Below are 22,932 nucleotides of genomic sequence, written 5' to 3' on the forward strand. Positions count from 1 at the left end.
TGTAGCACTGTCTTTTGTTAACCTTGAGATGATATGTCTTTGCAAGATATTATTTGGCCTTCATCAGCCAGTTGTGCAGGTTGGTGAATTGGAAAAATGTATATACTGCAAAAGTTATAAAAAGGAGAGAATGTGGCAGTGTCTCACCATTTTAATAGCATGTTCCATGTTCTTCAGTAACTGAGGCTTAAAAGTCATATTCATGGTAGTTTGCATCTTTCTGTAGTGAAACTTACGTAATGGCTTTGGGTTTATGTTTACCAATCTTTTTGTTCCAAAAACCTTAAAATAAAATTTACCCTTGACATGGTGAAATGTCTGTTTTGCCTATTAGGTGTGTTAATACTCATCAAAGAGATACTTGATTTTTGTCTTGATAACCTTTTTAAACCTTTCTCTTTGCTTTTTAAGCTTGCAAATAAGGAAGTCATCTATTAAATTAGCCTTGCACTTACGGAAGTGTATCAGTCCAGATTCTGTTCCCATCACAAATTATGAGTATAATTTTAAATTTGTCCCTTAAATTAGTCACATATAACTGGCATGAACCATGTCACACAGTCTGTGTCTAGCTGTTCCCTGGGATTTTTGTGGATAAGCATGACAGATTACAAAGGGGGCAATTTCTTCTGTCTGCTCTCTTAAAGTAGTTTTCTGTCTTTCTGAACAAGATGTCTTTCCAAGCTACATCCATTTATTTAACCTCCCAGAGTCTGTGGAACTGGGATGGAGTTGTGGGTCCAATGCTGTTGGGACTGGACATGCACCTCTGTCTCTACTGGAGTCTTCTGCTGGGGGAGCTGGTAAATGGAGAAGCATGCTGCCCCGCAGACCTTTTTGGAGTCTGCAGGATTGCTGGGAGTTGGGCCCTTGCTTGAGCAAAACCAGACTTTTTGGAACATAGATTAGTATTATTGCAGAGGGGGGTAGCTGTTATTGTTGTGCAGCATCAGTTTTGATGGGAATGTTGGCTTTAAAAAGCAAAACCAAAACAAAAACCCAGTGACCCCATGGTTCTAGATGTCCCATGATTGCACTTGACCTCAGCCATCAAAATGTGTTGTGAGTGGCAGTCGGAGACATCTGCACCTTTCCCAAACTGACAGCAAGTATGAATGTGGTGTGAGGAGATCCAAGCTGGAGATTGTGCAGATGTTGGTGTCAGTCAGCAAATATACACAGGATTTAAATCACGTTTTCTGTGGGGAGGACGTTACAGTGTTCCTGGTAAAGCTTGTAAAACTGCTGCGTGGGATAGACAGCAACATGTAATATTTGATCTTCCACAGCCCGCAGTGGAGCTGATCTCACATCAGCAATTTCTTTGGCTTTATGGCTTTTTAATTCTTCTTCAAGCAACATTGTGGTTCTCCTTTTGCCTGAATTCTTCTCTTAAAACTGGCAAAGGACAGCTGTGGCTGCTGGGTGGTGATTGTGGTTTAATGTAGTTTACAGGCTAGGATGTGACTTGAAGGAGGAAAAAAAAAGGGGGGGGGGGGGCAGAAAAACTACTCAGTGTGCAGAAAGGCTCATCTCCTTCAAGCACTGGATGCATAGTTTTGTAAAAACAAGGAGTCCTTGAATACTGCAGCTGGGATGGAGTGAAAGGGTGCGTGCCGGCCCTCACCGGGGCCAGTGGGTTTGGGGCACAGTCAACTGGCTGCAGACTTACGGGAGAAATGAGAGTTGCAATCCTACCCGAGTCCTTCTGGGTTCCCCAGTGCAGTCAAATGGCTCTGGCTGGTTTTGTTGTGGTTCTGGCACTGAAAACAATTTTTCTGTTTGTGTCCTGAAGTCTGTGATTTTACTGTCTAGAGCAAATGATTCACCATGTATTTGATAAGGGTGTTGCAAGTCCATTTGTGGGCAGCAGTTTTGTTTCCTCATTGCACGTTTTACTGCTGGTGAAAGTGTCATTCAGTTTTTCAGTCTTTAGGGTGCAGCAGGATAGCAGAGCAGAGATTAAAGATGCCTGAAAACCCATGCTCTTCATGGAGTGTCTCCAGCAGGAGCATGGGCTTCCTAGCATGTCCTAACTTAGTGGCCTTGGGAGTAAACTGCTAGCCAAAGATGAAAGCAATCCTTGAGCATCCCCAATACCTTATGTTCTGTTTCTCTAGAGCTTCACATGTCTTGGAACCATGCACTTAAACGTTGTGTCTTAAAAAGACAGACAAATGGAGGTCCTTGATGCAGACTTCTGCAGTACTTGTTCAATGTCATGTGTTTGCTTTCTTTTAAATTTTGTGCCATGAAGATGAAAGTGTTTTTTACTAAGCCACCGGACCTATGAAGAACAGCAGTCACTGAACAGTGCTCTGTTATTATGTTAGTACCCTAACAGGGTTGCAGTAAATCCTCCTGACAATTGCACTATAAATACTAATTGTATGGCAACCTGCATCAGTTTCAAAGCCTCTTCAGGTTTATCTGAAAGACCTTCAGGAAGGGGGTATGAGTTGTTTGACAAGGGTAAGTGAGGTCCAAACTGGCTGCTGCAGATACTCTCTGATTCTCAGGTTAATCGAATTCCGCTTTTGTCATCAGTTATCTCCTCGTACAACTGAAGTGTCTGGAATGGGAGAAACAAACTGATTTTGATTTGTTGCAATTGATCCATGGTAGAGGGAGTTTTTAAGTACTCTGTCCAGGTGGGATCCTGATTCCTTATCTGTTCTGTGGGAAGGGTTTTTACTGTGGTGTTCTCATGGGATATCTCAGGAGCTTTCTGAAGCAATCTGAAGTTGAACGCTCCTTTTTTCTACAGCAAGATGCAAGTTTCTGTGTCTGCTGTTCACCACTTATTAAATTAAGAAGTAAATTAGGTGGTTGAGCTACCAGCTTAAGCCTGCTGGGAGGAAAAAGAGGAAAAGAGGGATCCCTTTTTGGCACTGTGAGTTATGAAGCTTCCTGATCTCTTTCCACGTGGTAGAATTTCACTGCTGTTAGCTCTCCCTCTCCCTTCTCCTGCCTGCTGTGGGGTGCTTCTGCAAGTCTGACAAAATCCCAGCCCCTTACTTTCATTCGTGTGATTCATCTGGTCATGCCTCAGTTTCCCTTTGTCTTGGGGTGAGTAAGGTCAGAAGCCGCTAATTCGTGCATGATTTTCTAAAGAAAAGTAGTATCTTTGTCAGATGAGTACTGCCTCAATGAGAACTTTATATAGACACAGACAAATAGGGTTGCAGGGAAAAGAGATTCCTCATGTCCTGTATTCCCCCCAATATAAATAGTGCAACATATGGGAAACAGATGAGTGACCTTTCTGTGAGAGTGTGAAGGATGACGCTTTTCGACTTAAGGTGTTTGCTTGCTTTGCTGTTTACTTTGTTCTGGGAAGGCACTGTAGCTCACTGCCCTCTTCCTTTCACACAAGGAACATCTTCCTGGCCTTTCCCTTTCAGCAATTATGCCAATAGCTGGACGGTTCCATTGAATCTCTTGTTTATAGGCAAGAAGATGTTCTTGGATGCTCTTTGCTCCTTGTAACTACTCAGCTCTTTGGTTGTTTTTAATTTCAGTTTCCTTTAATGATACCAGTAAGGAACAGATGTGTAAATGGCAGGTACTTTCAAAACACGTACCTCGCTAGTAGATGAGAAGCAGATGTGCTGAAGTGGGGTGGTGCTACCCATGGCCAGAAGCAGCCCAGGTCCTGCTGTGCAGCACCCCTGCCACTCCTGCTGCCAGTGGTGCCAGATGGAGGGCACTGCTGCCACATCCTCTCCCACCACCCACAGCCTGGGCGGGGGGACTCTGTCAGGGTGGCATTGCCACTCGCCCTGGCTGTGTGGTTACCCTCACCTACACAAGCCTGGGGAACAGGAGGCATTTGCTGTGCTATTTCCTCACCCAGCAGTACCTATGCTGCCGATGCTTGGTGTTGTGTGCAGGGGAGTGTCCTGCCGGGAGCTGCTAAGTGGGGTTTTACTGCTACCAGATTTACATGTTTGCCCAAGCTGCAATGTCTGCTGTTACATAACTGGCAAATATTAGGATTACTTTTGCTTTGTACTCTTCCTCAGAGCTCGGTTGTGCCTGGGCTCATGAGCCTGTCTGAAGGCAGGTGCAGGCACTGCTGTGGCTGTTTCCCGGGCCACTTTGGGTGCGGTTGGTGGGGTGCCAGGGAGCTGGCCTCCCTTCAGAGTCCTCACCGTCCTTGTCTTGATGGCAGCCCTGGCCCGGACCTGGTGGTCATGGGGTGGTCACTGCCTGGGCTCCAGTGAAACGGGTCAGGAAGATACGGGGGTAGTCTCTTGATCCAGATCATCTGCAGGCTTTTCCAGAAGTCACCATGTTACTGCTACCCAGTGGTATGTTCAAGGTTTTATTCTGAAATGCACAATTTACAATTGTATTGCTTTTTCTATTTTTTTAATGGCAGTTGATGTTCCCCTGAGTCTGAGAGCTGGCATTTGAGGGCCTGGTGCTTGATCCCTCCACTTAAAACCACATTTATTTTGCCTTCTCTAAGCTGCTTTTTCTGCTGAGTGCACATGGCTGCGTAGAATAACGCTGGTCATGAAACAAGAGGAATCCTGCCACTCAAGGAGCACCATTGTTTAATGACCTCTGTTTCCTTTTCCTTCTTTCTCATCCTTCTTAGAATATATCTTCTACTAAAGACTTGAAAACAGCAGGCTTTATAGATGTGCATTATTAACTGCTCTTCTGATGGGGCTTTTAATTCTTAAAAGCATTTTCTCATTAAGGGACTTACATGAAATTTATAGAACTGTTGGTCAGCAAATATTTGATGAGTGCATCTGTTTGTCTCGTGTCGGTTGGTTAAAAACAAGACAAACTGATGGTGCTTCCCCTTCTTTTGTTGCAGCAAACCTTCCCCAGTGATGTCCACTCCATTGAAGAAATTTTGAAGGTAGGTGCTCTTAAACAATAGAGCTCTGTGTTTGTTTATATTTTGCATGCATTAAAGCAGTGTGTGGGGAAGAAATATCACTCTACTTCTGTCAGCAGACGTTCCAGTCACTGAAAGGGTTTATTGGGGCATGCTATGGAGAGGTAAAGTTAAAAGTTAGCCTTGGGTACAGCTGGAGTTGTAAGACCAGTCTTTCTATCAGTATGTAAGTGTAATAATAGTCTGGTGAGGTCAGAGAGCAAGACTGACATGCCATCCAAAACAGCCAGAGCTGCTCCTTCATGAGGTTAGGGAGTTGCCATTACTGAGTACTCTTCCCCCAAAGGCAGTGTCCGTGCTGCCTCGTGTCCGTGCTGCCTCGTGTCCGTGCTGCCTCGTGTCCGTGCTGCCTCCCCCAGCAGCGTGGCCCTGAATAGGAGCAGGCACCTGCGCCCTTCCCACCCGCCTGCGCACGGCACTGCTGATGAGCTGCTCCTCCTTCGCTGTCTTTCTAATCCATTCGTGCAAAGCTGAGCCAGCTCTGATGCAAAACTGTCTCTGTTACCTTGTGTTAGAGCTGGCTCTGGAAGCAGCGCACAGGGGTCCCAGTAGTTGGGCCTGCATACGTGTCACCCATTCACTGTGCATGGTGTGAGAATGCTCTGTGATCTGCAAGCTGGTCATGCTGACACTGAGAAGATAGTTCCTTAATGTCAAATACTATTCTGAGATGATGAAGTCCTAACTGAGGTGTGTGTGTGTGTTTTCTGTGATTCACTTCCCTCACAGTTGCTTCAGGTTGAAAAATCTCGATGCCTTTGTTGCTATCAAGAAGTTGTTACTGGGGCAGTGGTTTAGCTGACAGGTAGTTGTACACAGGTGCTCACTAGCTCTCATGTGCTGGTTATGTTGCGGTATTCTGTGTTTCATGTGATACCCTGTTTTCTTGCCTGTTAGTAATGCATAATAGTATTTTTGTAGCAGCCACAGGGAAGCACGTACTGATACAGAAGAGGTGTAGTGCGGTGTATTGAGGAGTGTATCATCTACTGAAAGATTGCACAGCTAGTGAGTGAAGTGGGCAATGAACTGAGCAGCGGGAGGGGAGAAAGAGGAAGGCAAGGGTGGTAACGATGCAAACAGTTACCCAGGTTAGTTGTAGGCTGCTTCTAGATCTTGCACAGAAGCCCCATAGATCGCTCACATCCCTGCTTCTAGAGGCAAAGGTATCCATGTGGTTCCATTCCCTGTAAATCTTTGCATTTCCTGTTATTCCTAATAGGTACAGAAACCAGGGCCACTTCTGAACTTCCATACCTGTGCCTTGATGAAAAAATGGCACTTGTAAATTATGACGTGGTAGAGATTTTCACACTTCAGTCTGTCTGCTGCCAAAAGTACAAAAATGTACTTTGCACTGACACATTCCTCACTGATTTCTTTTAAGCCCCTGAGCAAACTGTGTGTGGTGCATGCTTGTCATGAGATGCATTCGGCATGAACATAATTCCCGACTTTCTGAGCTGCGCCAAGTGCCGGTATTGTGTTACTCTGCCTGCGGCTTTCTTTGGGAAGTTGGCAGGGAATGGTTGTGATGACAGCCCCTCCGGGTGGGGATGGTGGGTGCACACTCAGTACAGAGGTGGTCTTGGGCTGGGGGGAAAGTCCTGGGATAACTATTCCTGGGTGAGGGTGGCAGGCCATGCAAATTCTCTTCTTGGAGCAGCTATATTCTGCTCTTCAGATTTTAAAACTTGGGGATCAGGAGCCAAGAAAAGTCTGTCGTGCAGTTCTGGAAAAGTGGTTCTGAAATTCTGAGCCCAAACTTCCCCAAAGGGCTTGTGTATATTAACCCCCCTTTAAAGTCTTTTCGCGTATGTTCAAGACAAAGATCCTTGCCTATGCTAGGCTTTTTGTGTGTGTTTTTTGCACTGCAAAAAAAGGCTTTAGCACATTCGTCTAGGCCCACCTGTAGAGCTAGAGGAGGCAGGCTGGAGGTTGATCTTGCCTGCTGAGCCCTGTCCCGTGGCTGTGGGGTTCATGCTCTGCTTTCATCCGGACCGTGGCTGAGCCCAAGAAGCTGCTACCTGGTAGTGATGATGGGTGAGAGTAAGGACAGGGGAACAGGACAGAAGGATTCCTAAAGCCATAGCTCATAGGGCAGTCTGTTTCTTTGGTTTGAAACTAAGTCCCAGAGCTGTAGGTCAAAGACATCTTGGTTGGTCAGAGCAAAAGCTGATGTTCTGGGCAGAACAGCACAGGGAACGGCTGGCAGTCAGAGCTCTCTGGCTGACCTCCTCGAGTTACGAAAAGCCTTTTGTGGTGCTGTTGCTGTAAGGGGATATAAGAACTTCTGTAACGGAAAACTCCTGTGCTTTGCAAAACCCCAGGACTACTCATATATGGCTTTTAATTACTTTTCCCTTTAACTGTGATAGCTGTAAGGCTGAGGCCTAATCCTGCAAACACAGTAAGTACTTAACTCTTTATGAGCTTCACTGAGATTGCCATTACTCAGGCAGTGGAAATATGCTTGCAGAGAAGGAACAAGTCCTCACCATGGTCTGGCTGCTGCACTCAAAGGAGGGCTTCTTGTTGCAGTACTCTCTCTTGGGTTTACAACTGGATCGACAAGGACTTCTTTGGCAGATCCATATGAATCTCTTAAGCGTGAAACTTCACCTGTGTGTATCGGCAAAAATATTGTAAGCCGCTTCTCTCAATCTCTTTCCAGGAAATGACCCGCTCATGGCCACCTCCCCTGACAGGTATTCATACGCCTAGTACAGCAGAGCCTTCCAAATTTCCTTTCCCAACAGAGGTAAAACACGCTCGTTTTGCCAGGGCTTTTGATAAACTAGAAGAGAGCTTTCTGGCTCTTGCATGTGGCTTCATCTTAATTTTATCCCCCTTCACAGATAAAGGCTGTTAGGAAAGGTTATCTTTAGACAAAGTCAGATAAATTAAAGCACAGTGGATCTCAAGTTGGATTAATGGCTGCTTGCAACGCATTGCTTTACTGAGAATTGGATCAGATTGTGCTTCTGAGTAATCATTTTTGAGTGGGCTATATGGTAGCCTAATTATCTTTCCTCTTTTTTTTTTTTTATTTTTAAAGCAAGCTTTATATTTTTACAGTTGTAAGATGTTTGAGCCGAGGGGGTGTGTGTATGTGTGTGTGAATGAGTAATGTTTCAGTGACTTGCATATTTGTTATAATCGTGGGCTTCAAATGTGGCTGCTTTTCAGAAACATTTTAAGCATCTCATCTCTGTTGCAGCACAAACAATGCTTGTCAACAAAATATTTGCTGTGTTAAACCAGAATTTGGCAGCTCTTACAAAATTTTTTGAAATACTTCTTCAAAAATGCACATACCACTAATGTGCTGGCAACACCTTTTTGGTGGCAGTAGCAGGCACCATTTCTGTCCATGCTAAGCTACATCAGGACAGCTTAGACTATTGGACACTTCAGAGTCATGCTTTGACAAGTTAGTCAAAGTATTCCTTACAGTAAGTAACACATGGAAAACAAATTATTGCTATGCTGCTCTGAAGAGAGAGCTGATTTATTTTATTCTTAAATTGTACTTTGTCCTTCCTTTCTAGGAATCACAGCCTGTTGGATCTGTAGCACAGAATCAGAGTAAGTAGAAATCCAAGGGAAACACGCTCTAATCTGTGTATGGACAGACAGTTCTGTGTTGTGTGCTATATGTTGAGGAGAACATCAAGGGTTTATGTTAAGGAGCACAATTTCCTGTGCTGCTTTGAGCAGTGATGAATTTAGAAAATGCTTTAACAGATCGTATACAGTCATAACTTAGAAATTAAGGCAGCAGTTTGGCAGAGAACAGACAGTATTTCATTAGGAAACCCCATTTGAAGTGATGAATAATCTCAATGGCAAATAAGTACATAATGGAAGAAAGTGAATTTCTAATCTGATGTTCAGAGACCACAGGATAAAATACTATATAAGTAAGGGAAATAAAACCAACCGATTCATTTTTGATTTACAGAACAGTATGATGCACCTGCAAAAACATTGCCTAGTTCTCAACCAAGAACATCGTAAGTAACCAGACTCAGTTCCCTTCTCTACTGTGCAGTTACTTAAAAGAATCAGGAATGAATTAAAATTTGCTTTACTTGATGATTCTGAAGATGAAGGTTTTCGCAGTCTGATTTTTCTCAGAGTGTTTCAATGCAGGGAATTTGCACCACCAGAAACGTTATGTTTTGTGATTATGGCAACTGTGCTAAAAACAGAACAAAACTGAAGAAAAAAAAACCCAACTATTAATGTACCAGATTGAAGGGGCTTTTTTCTCTTTTAATCTGTGGCTACTTAACATCTTGTCACATGTAGTGCTATTCAAACTACTAATAATGCATTCAACTGATGTAAATTCTAAGGAATACAAACTGAATCTGATTTATTCTGCATATCTTTTTGAAGCCTGTGAGGGCTAGTGAAGCTACAGCTATGGAAACTGTGAAAACTAGGGGTGAAATTTTAAACCAGTCATATGCTATAACTTTCTGCAGTTGCCCAAGGAAAAGTTTTCTAAAAAGTGTTGTCTAAAAAACAAAAAAGAACTTTTCATGTGGACTTTCTAAAAAACCCCAATTTATATTCTGATAACGTTATCTAGTTGCGAAGTGGGGTGAAGAAATTTCTATAGCTTCTTTTAATAAAGTGTGTGTATATATATTTCTACTTTATATATTTCTTCTTTTCCCTGTTGTGTTACGTTTTCTCTCAGAAGAAAGCCTCTTAGAATTTGAGTCTCTGTGTAAGATGTTGATGTACAATCGCTACAGAAGTTTTACAAGGCTAGGAAGGAGTGCCAAACAATAAATGAATCGCTTCAGTAGAAAATTTTTAATTGGTGGATAAAATAACTTGATACTGTCCTTGTAGGTGAAAGTGATTATCTACTAATGAGGTTAATGACAGAAATTGCTTTAAAGTAGCTTTGTGGGGACTGACATGTGTCTTTCAGGATTAACCTGGCCAGATGGCAGCATTGGGATGTTCTGGGCCCCGAGTAACAAATACAAGTCTTTCCATGTCTGGAAGGCCATGTACAAGGCAATTGCCAAACCATTAAATGCCTCTCTGTTCATTTGAAATACAAAAATCTCATCTTACCCCATGATGTGTTGTTTCATGGAAGGCTGCAAACTACAGACTACAAAGTGTGCTCCACTTGTTTTCCTTATCATCAACAATTTAATTAAAAAAAAAAAATCAACCCAAAACTGAACTAGTTATGAGTAAGAGGAAGAATATATCTCCATCTTGGTTGAGACTGTAGAATTTTGTGTTCAAGCTCTGTAAGACTTATAAAACAACCCTTTTCATACTGTTCCAGCATCATGCAGAGGAGCTCTCACTGGCTGGGTGTGTGGGATAGTGTCTTGCTGAACAGGCAGCTACTCCCTTAATCCATTCTTTATTTTCACTCTCCTTCTTCCATGCCAGCTTGCTCCTCCTGAACAATTTCTGGAAATTTTCATTGCACTATTAAAAATTCTAATTTCAACTGCTCCAGCCTCTGTCTTCCTCCTCAGCTCCCCTACAGCCATTATCTTTATTTCAACTCTTCTCAGCTGCTTGTCAGAATCCCTCTAGCACTTTAGTCAGTTTTCCAGGTGGCAGAGAAGAGACTCTTACTGTTGGCAAAAATCTGAAAGTACTCCTTTCTTAGCCCAAAGGTCTGGAATTGTAAATTTGGCACAATATGTAGCTCTGTCCTTAGCCAACACCCTCTCTCTGCTCGGCGTCCTTGCGGGCACTTGAGGGCCATGTCCCGTCTGTCCGAGACATGTGTACCCATAGTCAGCGAAGGAAGGCAGTTGAAGCAGGAGGAACAGGGTGGCTTAGGTTTCTGTCTAAAATGGAATCAAGTGAGATTTGCCCAAGGACTTCCTCTACATCCTTCCCTTGCATTGCTTCTTTTTTTTTTTTTTTCCTCTTGTTTTTGTTTTTATTTTCACAACAGGGCTTGCTTTCTCTGCAGTTGAATGTGCACGTGACTGACTGAAAATTCAGCTGCCTAGAGGAGCTTGCATTACAAAACGTAGCTGGCTGAAAACAAACAGCGTTTGTGCTGCTTAATTAGAAGTTGAAATCCCAGTGCATCTGTGTGCCCGAATTAAGCATTCAGCTTTACAGAGCGTGCAAGGGTTTCCCAGATGGCTTTCATTCTTGAATACAGTACCAAAGTTAGCACCTGGCTGTGCTGGAATGGAAGTAGTCCTTCTTTCAAAAGGGGACATGCCAAGCTCATTCTCAGTGATGCATCCTTAACACGGCTGGCAGAGGGGCCAGCCTGTTCCTTCATTGGGGTGGTTTGGCAAGCAATATTAATTTTAGTGCTGCTTCTCTTGCTAAAAGAGCTCTTTTAAAGTAGCTTTACAGGGAGATTGAGGATGTGTATATAAGCTGAAAATTAACAGGTCCTGCAAATGAAAACTTGGCATCTATTAACTCCTGAGCTAATTAAAGCATTAAAATTATTAAAGGAGATTTATTGTCTTTTAACTAGGCTATTTAACAATTTGCTGAAACCCTGTTTGGGGTAAACTGGCTTTGTCTTTCTTGGCAGAAGTTTGCCTCATTTAAAGTTTTACTGTTCTTCCTTCATCCAAATAGAACCTCAGTAGTTGCAATGTTCTTTTATGGTGTTGCATTTTATTTTCCAGCAAGCTCAGGAAAAAAAAAAGGCAGTCCTTGTTATTACAAACAGTTAAATCAGATTTAAAAGAAGATCTAGGTAGTGTTTCCTTGCAGTATCCTCTTACCTCTAAAGCAAATACATCTGTAGGCCACAATTCTTAGAGCAAAACAGGAACAAAAAACCCAAACCACTTTCAGAACTTTTTAGCATCCCTGGTAGTTTGTTCATTTTCACTTTTGGTGGACTATTTTCCCTAATGGGTTGGAAAAAACCCTAATTAGTTGAGATGCCAGTAGACGTTTGGCGAAACTGCCCAGAAGTGTGGAGAGTGGCTGTATCGTTGCTGTTCTTTTTTCCTTTCTGTATCTCAGTGGACTGGCCATGACCTTCAGCTCTAGCCCACCTGTAGAGTTGGGGCGTGCAGGATGGCTGCACAGTGCGTGCCATTTGCCTTCTGTAGGATATTCAGTGGCCCTGTTTTGCCAGGTGGTTTCTCATAGCATTTCCTTTCAGTGTTTACTCTAAAAGAAGAGGCAAGAGGTGATTTCCACCAAGAAGGTGTGTAAGCAAATGAGGGAATGGAGGCTGGGAGATTGAGAACGATAGTCGCAGGGGAAGGGCGAAATCAAAATGGCCAAACAAAGCAAGCACGTAGGTCTTTGTGAGCATAATCAGACAGAGGCTGATGCACTGAGAGCCTCTTCTCAATCATCGAGAGGTACTTGGGGGACTGTGGGGTTAGTACCTCTGCAGGAGGTGTAATCCATTCAGGAGGGGCTGGCTCTGTACTGGTAGGCACAGGAGACTTTTAGAGATTCTTCATGTTGTCCTGCTCTGTGGGCAAGAGCAGATTAGTCATTTCTGGCTTGTGGCATTGTTCATTGGGAGACCATGGCCAGATTTGGCAGCAAACATGGTCTTATTTCAATGCAAGTATGTCTGTGCGTGTTAACTGCTTTGGTATTAGTGTAAAATAACTTGTCTACTTAGTGGGGATAGTGTTTAAATAAGGGAATCACTTTTTTATTCAAGGTTTTTACTCCTCAGATTGCTCAGGCTCATTAGAGGTGACCCACAGAGCTGTAAATCTTTTTTCATTTTACTCCTAATTTGACATGATGGCTTGAAAGAGTGTGAAGGTTTGTGTAGTTTTCCGTTTCCTAACAAGCATCAGGAACACAAACCTCCCACCCTTTTCCAGGTGATGTGATTCACTGGGGATCTTTCCTATTTGTTTTTCTTGCTATAAGATGTGTTGTCATGAGGGCTTGGAGCCTTATTTTGCTTATTTGGGCATAAAAAAATTTTCTCACAGGGAGCCCTTAGTTTCAAAGGAGGTTGAAATAAGCAGGAGTTTTGACCTGATAGATTAAAATCCCTGTCTCTGTTCCCAAATTTTCTATCCTGTTTTCAGAATGACACTTGTATAATTCTCTGGGTTGAGGAGTTGGTCTCCAGCCAGTTTCAAGATGTGAAATCACTATACTTTAGAATAGCGAGAGTTTTGCCTGTCTGTTTTCCAGCTCCTTTTGGGATACCCGCATGATTGCCCAAGAGGGTGATGACAATTTGGGAGAACTTTGCGTCCCTCCCCACAAATCCTTCCCTCCAGCCTTTTGAGGACCTCGGTAATGCATTGAAATTGCAAGCAGTAGTTACCACTTGCAGGCAGAGGAGTAAATTATGCTTTTGGAAGCTTGTAGAGGCAGCCTTCTCTCTTCTCTAGCAATAGTAAAAGAGGGTTTGTGCCTCCCTGCTTGTAAACTGCTTGGAGAACTGCTCAGTGTTACGGTTACTGCTGAGGTGTGCAGGAGCACGAAGTTCATTGTGTAGAGAAGAGATAGGAGACAGGCTTGACCTTGGCATTTACTTATGTTTGTGTGACAGGAGACTTCAGTAGAAAAAAGAGAGCCCCAGTGACAAAAGAAATATTCACTGCCCCTGAGAGCAGAGAACATGAGTATGCCCAGCTTCTGGTGCAGAGACAATGCTTTCTGCCCCTTGGGGAGCCCGTGGGGGCTAACAGCATGCTGGTCTCTTGCTCTACAAGGGCCAGACTTCTTCCAGCCCACCCTGCTGTGTTAGTGTGCCAGTTAACCTTTGTTGGCTGTGTTGTGAGTGTGCTAGGTAACCTGTGCTGAGGAGCAGTCCCCTCACAGGACTTTGTTGTCTGTAGATGGCAGCCAGGGACACTGACCTCCATTGCAAAACATCCTGAGATCAATTGGAAAGCCCAGTGACATGTCCAGGTTGTGTGTTCTCATTTTGTCACTCATTTTAGGTAACAACAGGGTTTAGTAGATAGAGTATGCTGAACGTTCAAAAAGGATGTGGGAGGTTGATTCATTTTGGCAAGCGCAAACTAAGTCTTTTTCAGCGTCTGCTGCTTGAAACTGTGTCTACCTTGGCTGATATTTATCTTCTGGTTGTCTTTCAGAACGCTCCAGGACGACCTGCAGCTCAGTGATAGCGAAGAGAGTGGTGACGACCAAGTCAGTTTTAGATGTTCTATACACTAGGAACACAGACATCCCTTTAAATCATCACGACTTGTGGCATTGTTTTGAGTTCCTTAAGCTAACCTTTCTTCCCCCTCTCCTCTTTGTTTTTGTGAACAAAACAGGTTGCTGAAAAGCCACCTTCTTCACTTGCTCCTCCAAGGTACAGGTTTGTTCCCAAACTACTAGCTAGACCAAATAAGGAGAAAAACAAAACTACTTTTTATATATGGGGTAGATGGGTAAAGGTTCCTATTTTTTCTTGTTAGAAACCAAAGCCTGTATCTAACTGCCTGAAGCTGCTGTTGAAAACTAGCTTTCGTTATGTGGGGTTTTACCAAAAGCTCCAATCAGAAATTAATAATCCAGGCATGCTGGGTTTGGCCTAGGAACCGGAATCGTATTTCTCCAACGGTTCCCTCCTTTTCTGCTCTTTCCCTCCACAAGTGTATATGCAGATCACACTGGAGCTGATGGGATTTTCAGTTGTTGTAGTGATGGGTGGGTGTGAGTCCAGTTTTAGTTCAGAAGGAAGTGCAAAACAGCCAAGTGGGTGAAGGTTGGTTAGCCTCCCTGAGGTTATTTCAGCTGATTGTAAGCAGTTCCTGCCATGTATTGCTAGTCAGAAGCAATATTCAAGGTAGACTGCACAGCCACATGCTGACATTAGAAGAAGAAAGGTGATGAAGCAGCCTGTAACATTTCCTATAGGAGAGCACTGACATACATTTTTGGCTTGATATCTATAATCTTCAAGCAGAGGGTCTACAAAGTCAGGCTTGCAGGACACACCAGTTCTTCGCATGAACTTCATTCATCCCTGCAAACTTTTGAAATAGAGTGTTCTCATGATATCAGTCCCGATCAGCGAGGAACCTGCCTCCAAATCATGCAAATGTATTGATACTGATGTCAGAAACATTTTTCGAAGTTAAAAAATTAACATTTTGATTTCATAAGTCCATTTCAAAGTGCAAAGAAGTTGTGCATAAGAGTCATGGCTCTCCTTCAGTTCCATCCCCTCCCATTGTTGGGGCTGGAGGAAAACATTTTTGAGTTGGGGAGGGTGTTGCAAAAAGTGCTGCTGCTTGACATGGCTGTTAATAAAACAGTTAAAGCACCTTGACCAAGTAACAGACGAAGAAGCGAAAAGGGGGAGAATACAGAAAGAGAAACCATCCTGGGATCTATGTTTCTGTCTTGTTAGCCTTTATTGGCAATTTTTCTTTTGAGGGTTGGGGCTTTCAGAAAAGGACTTGACAGTTTCCGTTATTTTTTTAAACTCTGGTTGGCTAAATGCAGCTTCATATTGCAGCAGTGATGTCCTGCTGAGGTATTTGTCTGGTTGGATTTCCAGAGGTTTTTCTTATTCCAGTGCTTTATCTTCTGAGTATGGCAATGTATTCCTTTGGCCTTCTCCCCTCTCTTCTCAGTGCCAAAACATGAGGTTTCAGTTTTATTTCTGAATCCTGCCATGTCAATAGAATAAGTAACCAACCTTCACCCGTGGTGCTTTCTAATTTTAGCTCATGGTGGCCTTGCAGTGCCCTACAGTCCCAGACCAAGAGCGTGGCATCAGCACATTCCAGCAGCCCAGAGTCAGGGAGCACCAGTGACTCAGACAGCTCTTCAGACTCGGAGACGGAGAGCAACTCCAGTGACAGTGAAGCAAAAGACCCTCCGAGAGCGTCAGCACCTGAGGTGAATGCAAATCAAATGCAGAAGCTGCTTAATACAGCCTCTTGCCTCAGACTCTCTGCTGTCTGAATGCCATCAGGACTGGAGCCTGAAATACTGTCCTTGTTCAGGGGTCTCCTTGACATCTTGAGACTTTTGTTGCCCTTTGCTTTCTTTCTAGAGTTTGCTTCTTAAATAACGCTTAGTAACAGCATAGTTAGGCTCTTACATGACTAACCTGGAAGTGTTGCCCCTTTTCCTTTGGCATCAGTGTCTAGCACTCCTGGAGGAATTACTGCCTTCCCTGGCAAGATACAAGCGAGGTACAGATGAGATGCACGACTTGTTTGGGGTGTTTGGGGCCCACCTCCACCCGTGCAGCTTTTCTGGGTGCTGAGGCTATGGGCCACTTCAGGATGAGATCAGTTTCCCGATACATGAAGAGGAGCTGCTGCCTCCCTGCAGCTCCTGTGTGTAAGTGGCAGATTCAGCTTTTCCCAGATTGCAGCTGAAGTGATCAGACCTGCAGGAAGGACTGGAATGTGCTTAGATTTGCTTCTGCTGAATTTGGCTTCGATAGTGCTGCACTGGCATTTCTGAGGCTTTTATTGGGGAAAAAAAACAGACAAACAGAATTTGGTGCCTTAAACTTGCATAATCTCCTGCAGAAGTGCTCATGTCCCACAGTTTCAAGCAGTTCCTCCAGCTTGCAAAACATTCTCAGGCCAGGGGGAAGCTCACGGTTATATCCTGTGAACCACAGCTGATGTAAACCAGTCTGCTGACAGTTCTGATGTACTCTCGCAAAGCCCAGAAGTCTTGTACTTTATTTTTGCCTGCTTCCCCTAGCCCCAGCTTTGCTTTCTTTTACCTTAGAAGCACATCAACAGGGAGAATTTGCTGTGCAGAAAACAAGCTTTGAGAAGGCATATCTGTTCATCTCACATCTAATACACTTCACCCTCTAGCAGTTCAGTTACAGACTTAGCCCTCTGCAATGGGGGTGTCTTTGGAAGGAAACAGATGTTACTCTTCTCCTCTTTTACCAAATCATGCCTAGTTTGTACTGAAAATACTAGACTGTAAGTTTGTTCTCACTCTAGTGAAGTCCTGGCTATTTGCCATTGATGATTTTATTCTTTTTCATTCAACAAACTGTTCATCCATGGTGCTCAAGGAGTAGGTTAGTGCACACGGCCTATTTGTTTATAGTCAGTTTGTAACATGCAGAGACACAGACTTTAAGACCTATAGGCAATAGTTACTTTAAAAAAAAAAAAGTATCTTACTATCCTTTGTGTTTGGAAAACTTAATGAAAACCTGTATGAGATCACAAACAAGATAACTGATAGTAGAAGGAGTAGAAAAGAATCAGAGTATATCAAAGGATCTGATAGCTACCTACATTATAAACCAAAGTTTACTAAGTCTTTTGGCCATGTGTTTATAGTGTTTGACACCCAAAAAAATGCCCTTCAGTGCTTCAATGGCTACTAAGTTAAAATTCTAATGACAATAATGCCGATCTTTGTTATCTGAAAAGTATAATGGAATTTGTGGTTTAATTTTACTTACAAACCCATAGTAAAACCAAACTCTGTTTATTAAACTGGATTTCTAGATTGACTCAAATACAGTTGAAGACGTATCTTGTTTATCCACGTATTCTGTAGCGAGTTGAGTCTGAATAGAGAAGAAATCACGGCAGAAGAGATTCATTAGTCTTGGAAAAAACTTTCACATACTAGGCTTCCTCTTTTGGGGGAAGAGTTATGGTGGTTCTCTGAAGTGAGAGTTGTGACTGGAGAGAATCAGTGAGGGTGGGAGTGTAGCTGTGCTCAGATGGTGCCCAAGTAGTGAGCTACACATTGGAGTGGTGCTGACATATATGTGATATTTTCAGAACGGACCCCAGAGAGTCATACCCCTGATTTGCAGCTTCTGTTGTCTGGTTTAGGATTAGTTGGGTTTGCTTCTCGTGTAATTTGTCAGACTACTGTTAGATTAGGCAGGGCTTGTAGCAACCACATTACGTTACCCGACTGTGACTCTGGAGGCCTTCAGACCTCAGCCATTGCTCATGCCTTGCTTGACACAGAGGGAAGTGAGAGTTGAGTTCTGTATGGAGAGGACTTGGAAGAGGCTGGACTTGATGTGCCAGCCATACAATGTCTTTTGGTTAAAGCACAGGAAACCTGACAGCCTACCTGTCACTTCAGTGAGATGTGATAGCTGGCATCCTCGTTCATTTTGAAAGCAGTTCCATGTGCAAATAACACTCCAAAAGCACTGTAAGTAAGCACCTAATCCATTTTTACAGTTTCTGCTTTTTTCATATATTTGATTGTGGAATGATGTGGGCAAACCAAGATGAAACTTTCATGTTGACTGGTCTCTTACTTGAGTGACAGGTAGGGCTTGCAGGGATCCAGGAGTGCTGTGCAACACATTTGATCCTGTGTTCCTGAAGTAAGTGTTGATGTACACACACTACAGCATCCCCACTTGGTCTTTCACTTTCAAGCTCTTTTAACAACAAGGGGAAATTTTACTGGGTTCTCGTAAGCTGTGCTAGGATGGAAGTAGCCCACTAAGGCTTCAGTCTTGCATCCTTCCTTTTTCTTTTTGTCTGCAGCCCGACGCACCAACTTCTAATAAATGGCAGCTCGACAACTGGCTAACCAAGGTGAACCCACCAGTAGTGCCAACAGAGGGTCTCAGTGAAATTGCCCCTGGAGATGGATGTGAGGAGAGCAAGGAGCAGGGGCAGGGCGTCAGCAGCAATTCCTCCCACCGGTGCACTGAGCCAAGGGAGCCTCAGCACAAGAGCTCTGGCCGAGCAGCCATGGCTCCTCAGGATGCTCGTCTTCCGACCAAAGACAACTGCCAGAAGTCTCCTGTGCGCACTGAGGAACCCTTGCCCAGGCAGACTGTGGGTATCAAAAGGCCCAGGAAGGCCCTGGTGCATGAGGGGCCCAAGGGAGGCCTGAAGGTGGAGAATGACCCTGGACCCCTTGAGGGCAGAGACCAGTCTTCCAGAGACAAGCCAAAAGTCAAAACGAAAGGGAAGCCAAAATCCAGTGACAGAAAAGACCCGAAGCCGGCACTGCAAGAGTCCGCTGAGAGCAGAAAGCACAAGAGCTCCCACCAGGCCAATGCCAAACCCTCCTTGGACCCCAAGCTCGTGAGAGAAGTTTTGCCTGGCAGTGCCCAGGAGCATCTTGCTCTCAGCCCCCTTCCTCAAGGCCAAGGCACGACCCCCACCAGGACTAGTGGCCACAGGCCTGCCGTGGTGGCCAGAGAGGACTTGCACAAGGACAAACTTCCCTTGTCTGTCAGTGAGAAGAAGTTGCTCTTGCCAATGAGGGACTCCCCTGTCCCTCAATCCCTCATGGTGAAAATAGATCTTCCTCTTTTGTCAAGAGTCCCCCAGCCCCCTGGGAAAGGCAGCCACCAGAAGAGAGCAGAGACCAAGGAACTCCCTGGTGCAAGGAAGCAGGACCTGGAAAGGAAAACCACAGACACTCCTGACAAGTCCCTTCAAAAGAGGAAGGTGAGAGGTGGAGGTGGAGGTGGGTTTGTACAAGGACCAAGGTGGTGGTTGAAAAACACAAGTGTAGAGTTCGTTTCCGCTTTATAGGTTGGGAGTGGATCCGTTCTGCTCCTTCTCTCAATGTGTTACCCAGCTTCTAAAGGGGATGTGCATCAAAACTGTCCACAGGTGTTTCCTGTTGGTCACAAATCCCCTGCTGAGCAAGTGTAAAGCCCTGTGAGCTAACAGATGCTTTGGTGTTTTAAAACATTTTTGGATTTTTTTTTTTTTAATACTATTTTTCTCAAGAAAACAAACCCCAGCCCTCCTATGCTGGAGGAGCTTCTGGCAGCAGGCTCTGTCAGCGTGTGGCTGGCCAGCTCCCTGGTAGCATTTGTGGGTTTCTCTGGCTTTCAACCCAAGCAGAGCTTTGGAGAGCTGGGGTGCTCCATCCCCCTGCAACCCCTTTCAAAGCAGCACAGTACCTGAAGTGCCTCCCAGACCCTGCAGCCATCTGCGCTACCCATTTACTGTCTGTTGTGGGAGAGCACCTTGCCTGCAGTTTGTGGGGGTGACCGGAGAGCAAACCTACCCAGGCCACCCCCCGTCAGTGCTTTTCTGTTTTGTCCACATGGGCACCTTCTGCTGCCTTTTGTTGTGCAACCTCAGTCTGAGCAGTGTAGTCTTTTCCTGGGTGAAGTAATTTCTTTCCATGAAACAGTCGTGATTGCTTGCTTACATGAATTCTCAAGATGACCCAGTGCTGAGGAATCTGTCAGAGTTGAGAACAGTCAGTGTGAGGTTCATGGTTGGACTGGTTGATCTTCAAGGTCTGGATGATTCTGTGAATTCTGCAGGTGTCACCTGTGTCACTCCTAGGGGTGAGAGCAGCAGCCCTCCAGCTTCTGCTCTTCCATCAGTGCAGATTGTGAACTGAACCAGGGTCACTGATAGTAACACCCATCCCTGAACCCTGCTTTGGATCTCAGCACTTGGATAAATACGCAGCAAATGTCTCTGGTTGTCCCTGGAGCTGCTGTGGTGCCAGCTGCAATGTTAATGTGTCCAGTGAGGGGCTTTCCAGAGACCCCTCTGCAGAGTACTTCATCTGTAAGAGTTGCTTTCCCTTGAGTGACAAGACAGTCCTTTAGCTGAGGTGGCAGCTGCTCACTGGTGGTTTTTGGAAGGCTTCCTCCTGAAGGGGACTCTGAATATCCTTCCAGCCAGCTGGTTCAGCTGCACAGAGTTGGCTGCAGGCTTTATGGTGGGTGGATGTTCCCTGTGGGTGTGCCAGGGCCTGCACACCTTTTTTGGTTCTCCTCACAGAGAAGGTGGCTTAGCAGATGGGGGTGAATACCCATGGTTCCTGCATGGGTTTCACTTAATCTTGTAATTTTCTGAGCTTCTCATAGTTGTGGGGGAGAACTGAGAAGAGCAGGGAAATGGTGAAGAATCTTGAGAGACCCTGGCAGTCCCCCTCTTGCAGAGAAAGGCAGAGAAGGGAGTAAATCTGTCGCTTCTCCAACTTACTTGTTGTCTCAAAGACCCCAGGGAGGAGCTATTTGATGTTAGACATACCTCCCCTTGCAGTCTGAGTGTCTTAATTTCAGTAAAACTCACCTCAGAGCCTTCCTGCCTGTATTATGTCTTGGTGCATCAGTGTCCTTGGAGGCGCTCAGGCTTCATAGTGGCCAGTGAGGTCAGGTCCAGCTGTCAGACATCTTCTGCGGCAATGTGGAGCTCAACCTGAGAAACATTTCCAGGAGATGATCAAGGTGCTGGAGCCTTGCCCTGAGCACACTGCTAGAGGGAGACTCTGTGGCCAGCACAACCCACTGAGCTCCATCATGGTGACATAAACCTGGATGTGCTCTTGGGAGGGAGACAGCAAGGCCTGGAATGCTTCTGACCACCACCAGGTGCACAGTGGGTGATGCTGACTGACCAGTGCAGTTTCTTTTACATTTGCCTAGCGTGCAGGAAATTATTCTGAGGTTTTTCATTCAGATGAGCTGATGATTTGCACATTTTGTATTTTAAGTGGAGTGCAATTATCAAGCATTATTTATTACCTCTGTGCCTTAATGATTCTTGTTCTTCTAGAAGACAATGGTAATGATTTTAACTGACTGTTTAAAATTTCACCTATATCAGATTCTAGTTAATAAAAACAAACTCCCCTGCATGTCTGGGGCAGTTTGAGTGATCTAACTCTCCTGTGAACACAGTTTTTTCCTTCCCTTTGGTAAAGTGTGTCACAAACACAATTGCTTACAGTTTATGGCTTTCCCAAGAGGAATCTGAATACATGTCTGTGTGATTCAGACTGAGGGAGGAAAGTTCATCCAGAACAGATGAAATGCTTATTTTCAGCAACGGAAGTGCCTTAATTTTGATTACTATTAGCAACAAGAGGTTTAGCAGTTCCATCCCTTCACTACAAAATAATTCATCTAAGCAAAAGTAGATAAAATGTCATTTGAGGATACTTGTCAGTGAGCCTGAAATCTAGATCTGCTCTGCTCTGGGTTCCCCTTTTGTTGATTCCGATATCACATTAACCAGAATCGATCAAGCTTAGCTGTGTTGGTCTCTACTTTACATGAACTTTTTTTTTTTTTTTTTCTTCCTGTTAGAGGAAAGCGGAGAAGGAGATTGATAGGAAGAAAATTAAATCAGAAAAAGAAACAAAGTCATTGCAGTCTTCAGATAACAAAGACTCCAATAAACCAAAGTGAGTATACAGTGTTGGTATGGCAGAAAGATGCATAAAACTGAGCCTTTCTTAAAAAGGTTAAGGGAAGAAACTATCTCCTGTCCTTATCCTTGTGAGTTTGCCTCTGACCTAATGTATCTTCTGAAACTTCATCTGCTGCAGATTTCTGTTTACATCTTGGAACCAACCAGACATGGGAATGTAATCGATTTGCCTTTTTATTTGTTGCAGATGTGAAGTGATACTTGGGTGTCACCTGTCTTCCTCTCTCTTCTTAAAGCTGAGGACTATGGTTCTAGTCATCCAAGCGTGAGCTGATGTTTCAGTGGCTGGTCATCCCCCCATACTTGGTTAACGCTCCTGCAAAAGGATTGAATGTTGTGGCATTTGTCCTGACTTCCAACAGCTGAGATGGGGATGGAGACTTTGCCATTTTAAACACCAGCGTCTCTATCCTGCAGCTTACCTTGCTGTTGCTCTGGTCTGTGTATTACATGCAGCATGAACAGATTTTTTGAGCTACAAGAAATTTAATTGCCAGTTGAGCCCATGCTGCTTTTCCTTCTAAGCTGGTAGGCAAGGATTTGCACTGCTCTTTCAGACCAGATGCAAGGAACAAATTTGTGTTTAAAAAAAAGAAAAAAAAAAAATGTTGTTTGTGTTGCAAACAGTGTGGTAGGCAGCCTGCCTGAGGGGATGCAGGAGTCGTTTCCCCTTCTCCAAACTGCAGTGGTGGTGATCTGCCAGCAGGTGATTGCCCGCAGTGATCTGGGAGGTGGCAGCGGTTCTGTGGGCAGTAGCACAAGCTTGTTCTGCACAGTAATTTAGGGGCTTCAGGGGATGGCAGGAGAAATTGTCCTCTGGCTGAAAATGTCCCTGCTCATTGCAGGGGGGTTGGACGAGATGATCTTTAAAGGTCCTTTCCAACCCCAATTATTCTGTGATGCTTGGTAAGACTT

General features: G+C 44.3%; 1 protein-coding gene across 2 annotated transcripts in view; it reads left to right on the forward strand.

Annotated features, from left to right (window-relative positions):
• LOC113479575 (AF4/FMR2 family member 1-like) overlaps window positions 1-22,932 on the forward strand; it is a 112,684-nt gene that overhangs the window by 69,606 nt on the left and 20,146 nt on the right. For both annotated transcript variants that reach the window (XM_026847730.1, XM_026847728.1), the window contains exons 4-12: window positions 4,835-4,879; window positions 7,593-7,679; window positions 8,470-8,506; window positions 8,883-8,934; window positions 13,987-14,041; window positions 14,173-14,210; window positions 15,592-15,748; window positions 18,361-19,278; window positions 21,894-21,991. In XM_026847730.1, coding sequence (XP_026703531.1) covers window positions 4,835-4,879; window positions 7,593-7,679; window positions 8,470-8,506; window positions 8,883-8,934; window positions 13,987-14,041; window positions 14,173-14,210; window positions 15,592-15,748; window positions 18,361-19,278; window positions 21,894-21,991 — 1,487 coding nt within the window. The remainder of the gene's footprint in view (window positions 1-4,834; window positions 4,880-7,592; window positions 7,680-8,469; window positions 8,507-8,882; window positions 8,935-13,986; window positions 14,042-14,172; window positions 14,211-15,591; window positions 15,749-18,360; window positions 19,279-21,893; window positions 21,992-22,932) is intronic.

The sequence above is a fragment of the Athene cunicularia genome, assembly GCF_003259725.1.
Source record: "Athene cunicularia isolate RWA chromosome 4 unlocalized genomic scaffold, athCun1 chr4_part2, whole genome shotgun sequence".
NCBI lineage: Eukaryota > Metazoa > Chordata > Aves > Strigiformes > Strigidae > Athene > Athene cunicularia.